This window comes from Nannobrachium achirus, assembly GCF_963921795.1.
Source record: "Nannobrachium achirus genome assembly, chromosome: 5".
Taxonomy (NCBI): Eukaryota; Metazoa; Chordata; class Actinopteri; order Myctophiformes; family Myctophidae; genus Nannobrachium; species Nannobrachium achirus.
This window is the reverse complement of record NC_137814.1, coordinates 55,931,321-55,947,327: the sequence shown is the minus strand read 5'-3', so window position 1 is coordinate 55,947,327 and position 16,007 is coordinate 55,931,321. Positions and strand designations below refer to the sequence as shown.

The 16,007-nt window shown below is 44.5% G+C and overlaps 1 protein-coding gene across 1 annotated transcript in view; it reads left to right on the top strand.

Moving 5' to 3' along the window:
* Positions 1 to 14,175, top strand: part of ephb3a (eph receptor B3a) — a gene marked incomplete at both ends in the record, with an annotated part of 142,970 nt that extends 128,795 nt beyond the window's left edge. The window contains 2 exons of the mRNA XM_080726752.1: positions 440 to 633; positions 14,061 to 14,175. Coding sequence (XP_080582878.1) covers positions 440 to 633; positions 14,061 to 14,175 — 309 coding nt within the window. The remainder of the gene's footprint in view (positions 1 to 439; positions 634 to 14,060) is intronic.
* Positions 14,176 to 16,007: the final 1,832 nt, after the last annotated feature.

Genomic DNA, 16,007 nt, shown 5'->3' with positions numbered 1-16,007 from the left:
GTCACTGTCAGCGACAAAGTCTCTACGTCCTCCCGGTGGGGGCTCCAAGATGTAGGCCAGATGTAGGCCACGCTACAGAGCGCGGACGAAGCCAGATGTTGGAGCTTAAAGCTCCTTCCAGTCAGGAGTAGGGCTACTACAATTATTACATAATCGTCTAATCGCAATTATTTGACATAATCGCAATTATATTTCATAATCGTCATAATCGTTTCCATGTTGAAAAATGTTCATATATTGAAAGAAAAGTCGCGTTGTAAGCTTGTAGATCAGCTATTTCCACTATTTAAGTATAAAGTAATTGTCAACGGCAAAAACACAATTAAATCGTTAATCGCAATTATTTGAGTGACAATTAATGGTCATGTAAAATGACAGCACTAGTCAGGAGCACCTCTCAAAACAACATCAAACGAAGGCTTCCCTGTGTGTCCCTCAGGTGATGACGGCGGTGGAGCAGGACTACAGGCTGCCTCCGCCCATGGACTGTCCCATGGTGCTGCACCAGCTGATGCTGGAGTGCTGGGTGAAGGAGAGGAACCTCCGGCCCAAGTTCTGCCGCATCGTCTCCACCCTGGACAAGCTGCTCCGCAACGCCGCCAGCCTCAAGGTGGTCACCAGCAGCTACTCGGGGTGAGTGGAAAGAACTGGACACACTCATGTACACACACAGCCAGGGACTTGCAGAAAATGTTAGAGAGGCAGGGGCTGACATTTCTAAAAGAGCCTTCTGGTGAAAATATTGATAAAAATTGGACCTCCAAGCTCACAACGCGTTGCAGCGCGACACGTTTTGAGCTTGGAGGTCGGCTATTTTCAGTGCTTGATACCACACTGAACTAAGCATAATCAAGTGCATATTGGGGATGTGGCGTAACGGCATGGGTTTCCACACAGAGAGGGCAATTCTTTCAACATAAGACGCTGCATTCAAGTTCAGGAGAGTTTGGACAAGGCAATTCTCTTGAACGCTGCCTTCAGGTATGGCATGGAAAGAGGGGCATTTGCATTTCTTTCACCATAGTAAAAACTGCATTCATGGTCTGGAGAGGACACTTTTTACAGACAGGTAAAAGGGCAGGGGCTCAAGCCCCCTTTGATGAACTTTAGTTACTTTGCAGATATAACATATAATCATTATAAAACATACATGAACCACTTTAGCCCTATTTTATACCTTGGCTATTTGAAAATAGCCGATCTAGATCTAACAGAGTATATCTACAGATTGCAGTATTGATACTTTTACTTAAGCAAAACATTTGAGTACTGTTTCCACCACTGCTCACTGGTCAGTACACTAAAGCCCTTTGCACACAGAAACGTTTTTTTTTCTACCTCATGCACACCGGCTCTGAATTTGCCATGCGGCAGGTGGCTGCGGCTGTGCGTTTTTTTTCCCGATAGAACACAGTTCGATTTCTGCGTCTTGTCGCATGCGGTAAAAACTCATTGACTCCTTTTATGACTTCTTTTGGGATCCGCAGTGTGGATTCCGCACAGCCTTGCACACCAAATCCAATGCGTTTTAATCAAGCAGCAAACGGAAAGAAATGCAACGGTCCTGTGTGCAAAGCCCTTTAGTTTGCTGTTTTTTATTCCGCCACTGGAAATAATAAGAGCTTTGTGTTGTGAATGGTGCTTACAGGCACAGCGCCAGCCTCTATTTATCTTGTCTGGGAATTTCCTATGGATTCATCTAGATAAATTTGCCCACTTTGTGTTGTATAGGAAGCGTTTTGTTAGCTCTGCCAGCCAGAGTGGGACGAGGCTTATGTTCTCCTCCCGTTCCATTTATCTGTATCCTGTTTGGCTGTCTGTTGGTAGGAAAGGTTTATTATTGGGGAAGAAAGGAAGAAGTTAGGAAGCGATGAACTTATCACACCGACGGGTGGGTGTACGTATGTATGTGTGGCCTATCACAGAAGGGCTAATAAATTCCAAACGGATTTGTGGACCGCAACAAAACTTTTGAGGAAAGGTTTGTCATTGGCTATAAGGAGCCATTATCTGTTCTAAACTATTAGTGTTTGAAACGCTGAGGAAGGCCTTTAGGCCGAAACGCGTCCGTTTCTCTAAATGAAGCGTCAGCGTTAGTTTATGCTGGACATGTGAGTCAAGTCGCCGCCAGCTGTAGTCAGATGTCAGTCAGCTCTGTTCTCATAGCTCATTATCATACCTGCAGGTCATTACGTCACATGACTGCCATACTCCAATCAAAGCTCTCAATCAGTAGGGAAGGCTCCTTTAAATACAGCTTGCTTTCTCTACCTATGCTTGGTTTCCGAAGCTTTGGAATCATTCGCTGCTAGCTGCCTCCTCCACCCCAGCCTCCACCTTTCACGATCAGTCTGGCTAAGCTCAAATACTGTGATTGTCTGACTAAGTTACATGTCAATGTTGTTAAGTTCAAATACTGTGATTTGACTAAGTTACATGTCAATGTATTGCTATTATTCTGCTATTGTATCCCTATGCTTGCGTTCCCTGATTTTGCTTAGCATGCTCAGAAAAGCTTGCACAACATTTCAGGGAGCATCTCCGTACGCGGAGCCCTTTAAACGCCAAGATTAACTGTATTCCATTTATGCAGTGGTTAAATCTGCTTGACGTGTATTCCATTTGCAATAAATAGTTAAATTGACTTGACGTGAATGTTCCTGACTAAAATAGACTGCTGCTACTGTGCTTATGAAATAAATAAATACATTTTAAAGTCATTATTCAAGATTCAAGTGCGGATATCCCCTTCATTCTAAACTATTAGTGGTCAGCCTGCTTTGGTCCACGGCCACACTTAAAGTTTATTTTTTTGCAGCCTTCCCAGAAATGATGCACACGTAGCCTGTAAGCATTAGTTCCGACTGACACACTCCAGAGGTTTTATGCGCACGTGCAGCAGCACTATGTGTGGGCGATGCATACGTACGTGAAGAGTCAAACAGCTGACCTTGTTCTTAATGTCAGTGTCACGGAGGTGCGTGCGCTTATGCATCAGTGGGCTCTGCTTCTCCCTAAGTGTTCTGTTTCCCCCCCGGGGGGATTGTTATGTACATGTATATCGTCGTTGTCGGGTGAAAACCTTGTACGTACGTCCAAAACCGTTTGTTTTGCATTTATCATTTTAAAAATGGTTTAAACTAGTGAAAACAGCCGATCTACAAGCACACAACGCCTCGCACCGCGAGGCGTTGTGTGCTTGTAGATCGGCTGTTTTCACTACTTTTGTGCGACGGCCTTTTACGATGAAGCAGGGCTTTGCTTTGCGAAAGAACGTACACATTTGAAACTTGGAGATACGAGGTTTCCGCCCGACAACGACGATATCTTCCTCTGCTCTTAAATGGATGTCTTCTAATAGGCTGAGCCGGGAGACACATTTAGCAGAGCCTGTGTGAACGCCGATAACCGAATATAATATTCACTCTTACATTTATTCACAGAGGAGTGAATAAAATGTCTTCAATCTGTTCGTTAGTTATCCGGCTGAAATGCTCCTCTAGTCCCCAGCTGTCTCTGTTGGTTTTCCCTTGGTTGGACGTCATTGATGATTTGTGGCTACTGTTTAAAGGCTCGTCTGATCGCCAGCAGATTTCTTTGCAACGGTCGAGCGGAAATCTTGTAACTGTCATTTTGCGCATTTTTAGTGAAATGTGTGATAGATCTGCTTTGATTCAGATTCCCTTTAAATTGTGAACAATTGTGACAATCTTTAAATATCCAACTATAATTTAGCGAATCTCACATGTCCGTCCGGCGTCTACTGTCTGTCTGCATGCTGACATCACTGATACTAAACAGTGTCGCCACCATGGTAACAGCCTCATGCTGAAACAATGCCCAAATTTGGAGATCAGCATGCTGACATCCTCCATGCAGCCGGTTGCTGAAACAATGCCCAAATTTGGAGATGAGCATGCTGACATCACTGATACTAAACCGTGTCGCCACTATGGTAACAGCCGCATGCTGAAACAATGCCCAAATTTGGAGATGAACGTGCTGACATCACTGATACTAAACAGTGTCGCCATCATGGCTTTCTTTCTTTTTTTTTTTTTTTTTTCAGAGCAAACATTTTTAACTCAAAACTTTGCTTCTGGGGGTCCCTGGAACAATGTATTTTGAGATGGGGGGGTCCGCGGCCAAATACATATAATTTCTGGGGTCCTTGACATGCAAGAGGGTGAGTACCGCTGATGTAGCAACATACTCTACGCTTTTCCAGAAAAATGTAAGGATTTAGTAGACAGTTTTAGAATGGGCCTCAGGTCTTTTAGTATCAGTTAGCCGATCACATACGAGGTTTCCAGCTGACGGACGGTGACAGTCGCCCGAGGACGCGTCGGAGGCTCGTTGCCCGAGCACAACCGGCAAGGCCAAATCCGTGGGCTGGCGATGCCAGGCTGAAGCGGTGGCACCGCGGTGGCACTTTATGGACAGGCTGCTCTCCTGGCAGAGAGGCTCTCCACTGACTGAGTGAGTGCCTCTTTTCCCCAAAGCTACTGTACCAAACCAGAAGCACTGCTTTAGGCCATTTAGGCCTAGGATTATTGAATGCTTTAACTATTGAAAAATAGCAGATATCCAAGCTCGCAGCGCGGCACCGAGTGCCGCGCTGCGAGCTTGTAGATCTGCTATTTTTGCAAGTCTTTGAATATATATATTTTAAAAGGGAACATTTGTAACTCAAATATTTGCTTCTGGGGGGTCCCCTGGAACAACATATTTTGAGATACGGGTCCGCGGCCGATTACATGTAATTCTGGGGGTCCTTGACATGAAAAAGTTTGAAAAGCAGTGAACCATTGATTTAGAAGAAGGATTTAGACGACATTTATAGAATCTGGCCCCCCCCCAAAAAAGAAAAAAGCCTGTGCACCCTCAATTGCACATCCTTAATTTCGTTGTACTGTGTATAGTGCTTGTACTTGTAATGTGCTTGGAAACGAGTTGATCTTTTCCAATGCTCACAATGCCTGTGCGCCTGTACTGTGTTGTTACAATGACAATAAAGTTCTATTCTAAATGTTCAAAGACTTGCACAAAATGTTCACGACTTTTCAAAAATAGCAGATCTACAAGCTCGCAGCGCTATGCCTATGAGCTTGTATATCTGCTATTTTTTCAAAAGTTAAAGGAGTAGTTCCCCCCCAAAATGATTATTTTTCTTTGAGGAGACTCTTGGTAGGCCCATTGATTCTGGATGGAGAGCATTTGGTTCTTGGTGCATTTGGGTCTCCATCCAGAATCAATGGGGGTACATTTATAATCAAATTATTGGCTTAGGATGCAACAAAAACAAAAAAAAAATGATTGAACTCAAGTCTCCATGGGATGAGTAATCGATAGAAAAATAATCATTTTGGGCGTGAAATACTCCTTTAAAGCATTCAATAATTCTAGGCCTACATGGCTTAAAGATGAGTGCTGCTGGTGGGAGAATAAAAGCGTGGCCAGGGTTTGCTGTCCACGTCATCCCGTGTGCACTTTAGGAGGATAGTTTGTACTTTTGAAGATGACATTTGGGGCCGGTCATAACTGAAAGAGGGAGGCCATGGCTGAATGGTTCAGAGAGACCGCCCGGGACGCCAGGGGTCCCCGAGTTCCATTCCAGGCCTCTGCAATGTGTCCAAGTGTCCCTTAGAAAGACACTTAACCCCTATACTGCTCCCCGAGCGATGTGACCGTAGCGAGCAGCAACTGTAGGGTTTGGCATAAAAATGTACTTGAAGCACCAAAAGGTAAAAAAAAGAGAGATCTCATGATGTAGAATTTCATGTTTTCAAATGTATTCATTTTTTTTAAATAGCAGATCTACAAGGTCCCAATGCGTTGCGTTACGACCCATTGTGAGCTTGTAGATCGTCTATTTTCTAATGGCTGAAATGTATATAGGGCTGAAGTGGTTAATGTGTGTTTTGTAATGATAATCAATCTACAAAGTAACTGGTAACTAAAGTATTACTGTACTTTTTGCATACTGTAAGCTCCAGTAAGTGCATTAACTATGCAGAGAAATATAAACTGGCTTTACAAGTGTTTCAACTTGCCAGCCAAATAGGTTCGATATGCAAGTCATATTGCACTAATTGTATATCTTGTTCATTTTGTAAACATTGTTTCCTCCTCATTATCATGAAGGCTGGTTCGACCTTTCAGACAAATAACTGTGAGTGTCTCCAGTGTGAAATGTAGTTACTGCAGTTTGGCTTCGTAGCAGTGTTCATTTTGACAGCAAATTCTGATTCCTATTTTAGTCAGCTGAAATTGTTTAGTCTAATTTATTTTATACTTAGTCGATCTTAGTCGACTAAATATCGAAATCGTAGTCTTTAAAGCTGTTTGCACACTGCACTGCATGTTTTCGTTGCGTTTTGGAAATCCGAATTCCTCGAAAGCATTTTTCAGGCCAAGGAGAGAGAGAGCAAAGGACCCAGTGGTGGCAGTTGCGAAAATCGGAAAAAATTAACCCTGGTCCGAAAATAAATACGAAACGGGCGGCAGTGTGCAAACGTGATTGACAAAACATGAGGTTGTTTTTTTTCTTCACGTGCTCCGAAATTCACTCAGATATTCGGCCCGAAAAACGCAGCAGTGTGCAAAGACCTTTAAGCTCTGTCCAGACCGGCGAATTGGCGAAAGCGACGTGAATAAGCGAACCAAAAAGGCGAAGAATTCACCATTCGCCCTTTTCCATACACACCAAAAAGCAACACGAATATGCGTATAATATTCGCTTAATTCGCCTAAATACGAGGGGTGATATCTGCCTGTAGCCACAGGAGGAGAAAGGAGAAGAAAGGAGAGAGAGGAGAACGGACGGGGAAACAAATAAAACAATGGAAACTACATCCTCAAGTGATGATGACCTGGCCGTGGTTGTTAGCCTATTAAATAATAAAAAGAAAAAGAAGAATAGAAGTCTTCACCGGCGCACACAACCCATCACATCACAGAAGAGACAACACGCGTTCACCGTTCCCCCTCCGCTCCGTTCCGTTCCCCCACAGACAGGCAGCTGCCGCAGCTCGCAGCAGCAATTTAATACAGAGAGAGAGAAGAGTTCACCAGCGAATGTTCGCTAAATTCGACACAAGGGTGAATAAAAAACAGATGCCTTTTCGCTTTTTTTAAATTCACGTTTGGTGTGGATGCTTCCATTGACTTTATAAGGTTTTAAACAATAGGCGAATTATACGCTAATTCGCTATTCGCCAATTCACCGGCGGTGTGTACGAAGCATAAGTCTTAGTGCCGATGTACTCCACTTTTAGAGTCGCATGGCAACAATAAATATCTGCCCTGCAAGCCTATAATAATGCCTGAATAATGCCTAACGCCTATAATGAAATGCTCAAAGATAGTTTCGGCGATAACTTTCATGGTTCTGCGAGAATAGAGCAGGACACAGTGGACCTCTTAACTCATACCAAGCTGCAGTGCAACCTGAGGTCCTCTGACAGCCAGGGACCCTCTGGGCTGATCCTCAACAAAAGGTGACTGAGAGGAGAGACTTGTCATCCTTGCCAAGTCCCTAGCAGCTCCTTCTCACAGCAAAGCACTCCTCAAATTGCACCGGCCTTTTACACGGAAGCCCCTTTTTTACAATGTTGTTTTCCTTTGTCTGCGCTTTGTAGGTGCTTCTCGTAAAGCACTGTGTAAGCTCTTTTGAAAAGTGCCGTATGAAAATTAAATTGTTGTTGTTATATTGCTATTATAGCCAGCTATGACAGACAGACAGATAGCTAGATAATTGTTGTTGATGATGTTGTTGTTTTTGTTTGGATAATTTTGCATTCAATAATTCTGACATACTGTAGTTAGTTAGTTACAGTTATACGGGAGAGTGTTTTTAGCAGGTCTTTCAGTCCAAGTGTATCAAAGCAAAGCAACTGGGTTAAGGCAGCGCAAGATTGTGATTGGGTGTGCGGAGGTGATGAAAGTTGGGGGGACGGAGATACACCTAAACCTAACCTTAACCCTAACCTCAGTAAAACTAACGCTGGTGAATGCTAACCTGGTGAAATGCTAACCTGCCGACGCTGGTGAATGCTAACCTGGTGAATGTTAAACTGGTCGGACCAACGGTGCTTAACCCAGTTGCTTTTTTGATAACACTCGGACTGAAAGACCTGCAAAAAATACTCTCCCACAGTTATACCCTCCAAAGAAAATGTATTATGCGATCGCATAATTTTCCCTTTTACATATTTCACTACTTTTCGCAAATGTCTGCATATTTCGCAACTTTCTGCATATTCAGCAACTTCATATTTTGCACCTTTCCGGATATTTAGCAAATCTCTGCAATTTCACTACATAAAATCACATTTGCGTTAGTTAGTTAGTATAGTTACTAGTTGGTTATTTAGTTAGTAGTGTGCTCCTGGAAGAGCATTCTGACGCTGTGTGTCTGCTGGGTGTTGTTGTGGAGTGTTTGAAGAAAGCAGAAGATGTCACCCAGTGAACCAACGCGTGTGTTTGGATTGAAGGAGGGCAGGACAAGAGGCCCTGGTGACTGTGTGTTTTTTTGTCGTTATTTATTGATGCATTTGGTTTGGCCTCACCAAGGAGTGGAGCCAGTTGGTTTTGTTGTCGTATCGTCACAAGCGTCGCTCTCTCTCTCAGAGGCATGGCTTTGTAGGTTAACACACGGGTGACTAACAGGTCATTTTGACCGATTTTGAGATTGTCAAGTGCAATAACTCTCCCCATGAATGTCTCAGAAATGTCCCCTTCCATGACTTTTCCTAAATACTCAAGACATATGTTCTGGTTTTTTCCCCCCTTCTGAAACGTTTCCTAAGTATGAAATAATATACCATTATACCACTCTGTTAGTTATCGATCACTCCCAGAAGCAAGGAGAGAATGTTACACCTTTTGCGCTCCCCATTTTTAGAGGTCAATTGAAATGTATTTCACATTTGGAAGACAATAGAACCCCCGCTGGCAGCAGGGGAGAGGAGGTGTTGCTCTCCTGGGCCAAAAGGGAGAGAATTTACCTGTCAAGTTGACTGATAAATGCAGTCAGAGTGGAAGTGATTTCTTTTTCAGTCACCCGAGTGTTAAATAATGCGTGTGTTGATGTTTGCCCTGTGCAGCGGTCCTCCTCCGTTGTTTCGGGGCAAACGTCCTTTCCGGGGGCAGAAGGAGGGAGGAGGACCCGCGTGTCACCACTCGGTGTCCCCGGAAAAAACAGCACGGCCACAAAGAGCGAAATAAGCCTCCGTGTGGAACAACTTCAATGACTCCGAAATGTTGTTATAGCCCCCTTATTGTGGTGCTTCTGCTGTTTATTCTATATTGTACCGGAGCATTCTTCTTACTGCATTCCATTTCGCTGGCATCCTCCACCGTGGTATCATTAGCACGGGGTTAGCCACTAGATCTCTCTACAGTAATGTATAATGCATCATAAGTTAAACCCATTTAGGCCTCGAATTATTGAATGCTTTAACCAGTGAAAAATAGCAGATATACAAGCTCACAGCGCGGCACCGAGTGCCACGCTGCGAGCTTGTAGATCTGCTATTTTTGAAAAAGTCGTGAAAATGCGTGCAAATCTTTGAATATATGTATTTTCAAAGCGAACGTTTGTAACTCAAAGTTTGCTTCTGGGTGGTCCCTGGAATTAGATATTTTGAGATGGGGGTCCGTGGCCAAATAAATATAATTTTGTGGGTCCTTCGCATGAAAAGGTTTGAGAACCACTGACATAGTAGTCTCTCAAGAACAGACTAACTGAGCTCCATTTAAGTGAAAAGGACCTTTTCTTTGACGATGGCTGGCCAGATTGCTGACATAGAAACATAGGTTTTTCCAAAAAACCTTAGAAGGATTCAAAAGACACTTATAGAATCGGGTCAAAATTCGAATGTTCACGATTTTTCAAAAATAGCAGATCTACAAGCTCGCAGCGCGGCACTCGGTGCCGCGCTGTGAGCTTGTATATCTGCTATTTTTCAATAGTTAAAGCATAAAACAATGATACACAATATGTGTACCCGTTCTAAACGGGTTAACAAACTCAACTTTGTGTGTGCGTGCGTGTCTGCTTGCGCCAACTCTGCGATATACTCTTCCACTCCAACCCCCAATCCCATCCACTGAAAGTGGAAGTAGAATTCATACATGCCAGCGAGCGGGCACTCTGCCAAGCCTCCCTGCCTTGGCGCAGGGGTCTCACTATAGCACCGTGCCCCCCAGGGCCGTTCCTGTGCCAGGAAGCAGGAGCCCAGTGAAGCTAATTGTGTGTGGAAACGTAAATGGCTGACCTCGGTTTTAACCCTGGAAGACCTGGAATGCATAATGTGTGTAATATGTGTATTAGATTTGAGCCACTTTAACTTTATGATATTGTACTTTAGCTGTTCAAAAATAGCAGATCTGCAAGCTCAGAGCGCGGCACCGAGTGCCGCACTGTGAGCTTGATGATTATGCGATCATATAATTAACCTTTCTGCATATTTGACAACTTTCTGCATATTTTGAAACTTTCCGCAATTTCACTACATAAAACCGCATGAAAACCCTGCATATTTCATTGAATAATCAAGGATTTTAGCCCACAAAATCAAAGATTTCTTTTCAGTGTTTTTCTGTAGGGTCTATACAGTAGTTAGTTAGTTAGTAAGTATAGTTACTAGTTAAAAATGAGGTGTATTTGGCCCACGGACCCCCATCTCAAAATATGTTGCTTCCAGGGACCCCCCGGAAGCAGAGATTTGAGTTACACATATGATTTGCACAAATATTTCACAAATTTTCCAAAAATAGCAGATCTAGAGCCATGCTGCGAGCTTGTATATCTGCTATTTTTGAATATCCAAAACTATTAACAAAAAACAATGGTTAAAGTGGCGAGGTGGTGACACAGAATAGATGTGCTCCCTCCCCGGTGGAAGCGGGTTAAATTCCCCTGTGGCTGGCTGGTTGCAGGCTCCCCGGGACAGGGAGGAGGAGGCGATAGGGGGACAGGCAGCCGCCACACAGCTGCTGAGGTGGAAAAGCAGGGGGTGATGGAGTGTGAGTAATAAGGGAGATTGAGAAGAAGCTAAAAGAGAGGAATGCGTTTAATTAGGTTGCTAATGAGCTTTTTAACGCATCGGGGGAGGGGGGAGGGGGGGAGCGTCCCCAGCGCCGCGCCGGACGCGATGGGGATGATGATGATGATGATGGGTGATGATGCTGTGTTGTTGTCGTGTGTGTGTGTGTTTGCGTGCCACACATACGTGCGGCACACACGCGCACGCACGCACACACACACGCACGCACGCACGCACGCACGCACGCACGCACGCACGCACGCACGCACGCACGCACACACACACACACACACACACACACACACACACACACACACACACACACACACACACACACACACACACTTGTGTGTGTTATTATGCTACGTTGTCGGGCGTGGTATGCGGACGACACGCCGATGATTAACGCATCAAGACCTTAAATAATGTTATGCTTCAGCTACTCAAAAATAGCAGATCTACAAGCTGTGCCGCGCTGCGAGCTTGTACTGTAGATCTGCTATTTTTGAAAAAACTTACACGACATTTTTTGTCAAATCTTTGAATATATCTTTTTAAAAGCGAACATTTAACTCAAATATTTGCTTCTGGGGGGGTCCCTGGAACAACATATTTTGAGATGGGGGGTTCGCGGCCAAATACATATAATTCTAGGGGTCCTTGACTTGAAAAAGATTGAGAACCACTGACATACTGTAGAAACATGCGTTTTTCAAAAACCTTAGAAGGATCGGGTCAAAATATTCAAACACTTGCACAAATGTTGGTGATTTTTCAAAAATAGCAGATCTGCAAGCTCGCAGCGCGGCACTCGGTGCCGCGCTGTGAGCTTGTATATCTGCTATTTTTCAACAGCTAAAGCATCAAATAACGGTTAAGGCGGTTCAAGTCTAAACAGACACGTTCCCGGTCTCGATGGATTAATTCATGGGCTCGTCTGTATGTGACAGCCCGCGATAGAGAGAGAGAGAGAGAGAGGGAGAGAGAAGGAGAGATTTAGAGACGGAGAGAGGATTGCTTATAGTCAGTCAGAGTGTTGGTTTTTAGTGTGCATTTCCTGAGTGTTTGCGTGCGCCGGGCCGGGCCCTTGTGTGGTTTCTGAGGTATAGCGAAGAACGTGTACGCATCACTGCGGCACCTCACTTACCACTGACTGTTCAATGATGCTGGAGCCAGATAATGGAGGGAGGGAGAGAGAGAGGGAGAGAGAGAGAGAGAGAGAGAGAGAGAGAGAGAGGGAGGGGAAATGAGAAGACATGCACCACTATCTCCTGAACATCTTCAACCAAGACGGCATCGGCAAGAAGGACACTGGCCACTGAACAAAGGACACTCAGACAAATGTACCCTTGGAAAGCTTGCCAAGATATGTGTGTGTGCGTCTGTGTGTGGGTGCGTGTGCGCGCGTGTGTGCGCAGTACATTTCACACACTTTTATTAAACAACGCATCATGATGAATTGATTTGGATGCCGGGGGTTGATATGGATTTGTAAATAGCAGTCGAGCGTCTAATTCAGCTGGACGCACTCCATCATCGGTATCAGTAACAGCATATTGTCTCGGGTGGAAACCTTGTATGTCCAAAAGCGGTTACTTTTCAGCCAGGATTTGTATTCAAAGACGGCAAAAGTAGCAGATCCACGAGACCAAAACGCGACGCTACGCACAGCCTTTTCGAGAAACTGCTACTTTTATGCCTTTGTATGGTCAAGTAGGACGTTAATTTACAAAAATAAATAAATACAACAAAACTAGTCCTGTGCCTGGGGGTGTGCGATGAGGGATTGACTGTTGGAGTCTCAGAAGTAATGTTGGAGAACCCAGACCGGTGCCTGTTGGGCAGAATAGTCACCATCGATGTCCAGTTGTGCAATACCTGTTGTATCCGTCTGTCTGGCTGGCACTCTTTTATGCCCATATATGGTGTCCATCCATACAGGAAGTGATGTCACGTGAGGTCCGTGAGTCACAGTGATGTGGTACAGAATGACTCATATATGGGCATAAAAAGGATGTCACGTGACATCCCTTCCTGGTAATCCAGCTTTTGCAGCGTCACAGGTTCAAGTCCTGACTTGCGACCTCAAGTCCCCATCTTTCTCCCCATTTCCTGTCAGCCTACTGTCAATAAAAAGCAGAAAAAGCCCCAAAATACTGTCCAGATGGCAAAGGCATGGCCCATATCTGTGTGGCTGGTTCAGATAGGGATCTCCATGTATGGGCATAACATATAGTGTATGTATATGGATACATATTATTATTAATAAAAGATAAAATAAAAAGGCCATATATGGTCATTCTCAGAAAAAGAAAAAAACCTTTTATGCCCATACATGGAGATTTCTTTTTCAAGAAATCCCAGGCCGAAAATGAGAATGTTAGGGTACCCCATTATGCCCATATATGGAGATCCACAGGCATCAAACCAAGGCCCTAACTCACCAAGGCCCTGCTTGGCATTACTAATTAACGTACGTTTTATGCACAGTTATGGAGATTCCTATATTGTCAATATTAAGGACATTATTAAGGATATTATGTTATCAATATTAAGGACATATATGGGAATGCCCATATTTGGTAATGTCCATATATGGGCATGTTTTGACATAACATAACTATCATGAAGGGGTCTCTCTCCACATATGAGTAACTGGTCCCATATACATCACTGGCCAGATGGCCAAGAATTGGCGCGACCTCGCCCTTTAGGTCGCATGTCACCCTGAGGTCGCAAGTCACCCTGAGGTGTCTTACTAGTAGTTAGATAAGTTAGAATACAGAGTTAAGAGGTTTCTGCCCGACAGTAACTATATCCTCTTTGTCTCTCTTTGCCATACAGCGGCAGTCTACTCTTTACAATGTGTGTAATCCAAACCCCCTCCCCTCCCCGTACAGCCTTATAGCACAAAGAGGCGGTAGGTGAGATACGGCCCCCTTGTCTCTCTTGTTTGAAGTGTGTGTGAACCTGTGAATGACCCCCTGCTGCGTGTCTTTGTGTTGGCAGGGACCTGCTGCGGGTGGGCGGCACGCTGCCCGGCCATCACAGGAAGAGCCCCGAGGAGGCCACGCAAGAGATCGTCCGACAGCAGATGAGCCAAACGCTCCCCATCCGGGTCTGAGAGAGGGAGGGAGAGAGAGAAAGAAAACACAACGCATCAAACGCACCCAGAAGAACAGAACCCATTTCAACGAACTCGGAAAAGCCACAACGGAACATAATATACATACAGTAACAGAGCGTTAAAGAAAATAAACTACCTAAGAAACTCTTAAACTTGGAGAGAATACGATGGCGGGAGGAATTCCCCTCCCGCCACCTCGACGGAGATGAAAAGAGGACCCCTTTCGGATCATTTCGCCGGGGGCCGTGCACATGGAGATTATAACCTTTTTGTTTGTTTGTTTTTTTCGTAAAGAAATCTTCCCGTGGCAGTACTATGTGACCATTCTTTGACACGTGTGAACCTGTGAAAAACAAAGCGTCCGTTTCTTATGACACGAAGCCAAACTTCCATGGTCGTCCCTCCCTTTCCCCCTCTCCCTCCCTCCCTCCGGTTGTGTTTGCATGTCTGCATGTGTCTTCTGCAGGTTGGGATTAAAGCGCTTCCTCAGTGCTATCATAGTATCTCTACCCCCTTTTGCCGCCTCTCCTTCCTGACTTCCTTCTTTCCCTCCTTCCCGTCTGGCTTAACTTTGAACCTGCTTTCTTCCGCGAAAAAGACGGACGGGAGAACTGGCGCGGTCAGACTACTAGGCTAAGTAGTCTCGCGTCACCACCAGGCTTTTCCCACACGGCCGAGAGAGAGCCTGGTTTCCGTTCCAAAGTGACTAAGTGTGATCCGGTCTAGGCCACGTCTACTCTACAATCCTAGAAAGTGGTTTCCCCGGGTTAATGTATCCGTGTTGGCGGCGCTTCGTTTGTAGTTCCCCCACCACATAAATGCCGAAGTGAGTAGTCTAGTCTAGAGCCGGCCTACGCTGCGAGTTGGAATAAAACGTGGATACGCCAAACTTCCATTCCAAGAAGTGCTTGAAGAGACTTTGTCGGATTAATCAAATTACTCATTTGATTCCGAGGTGGTGGATTCTGAGGGAGAATCATTTTTGGAGGAGCACACAGGCTTCCATTTTTTTTTGTCGCCAACCTGGTAACGGAAAAGTTTTGTCCTCTCTAGACCGGATCAGAAGACTGAAAAAAGGAGTTGATCTCAGTCTTAAGAGTGCCAGATAGTCTACATACAGTGCCAAAACGAAACCGAACTATTGCTCGATAACAGCTGATGCTCTGAAAGAGCTTGACTTTGCAGGGGGAAGGGGTTCCCAGATCCGGGTCTAGTATTTGGACTTTGGTTTGTTTTTTCTTTTATTATAATTCTTTATTTTTTGAAAGAAAAAAGAATGTCTTCTCTCATCTAGCTTCCTCTTCAAATGTCGTCTTCCAAGATAAAGTGGGAGATATTTTCTTTATTTTAATTGTTTTCCTTTTGCTATGTCATGATTCTGTACAAAGTGTACAGCGCACAGTCAAAAAAAAAGAGAAAATATTCAGTGTTAATTTAACTTCCCAGAGTGTGCGAACGGATCCGTTCGGATCCGTTCGCACACTCTGGGAAGTTAAAGGGGCCCCATCATGAATTTCACATTTTCATTTTTTTCCTTGTTTTTGGTCTTCCAGCCCCCAAAAAACTCATTCATTAACTCTAAGCCTTCCCTTTCATTTCAGTGATTTTCTGAATGGGCGTGTCTGAATGGGCCCTTGTTTATGTCACAAAGGGGCTCATTTCCTATTGGGCCCCCTAGAGAATGGGGCGGTACTTTTTGGGAGGCTATATTCTATTGAGACTATATATTTATATATATATGAGGTGGAACCATGAGGTAAAGTGGTACTAAAATTGGCTTGAATGGATTGACTCTACATGGTTCTCATCGTGGTACCATGCTTATCTTC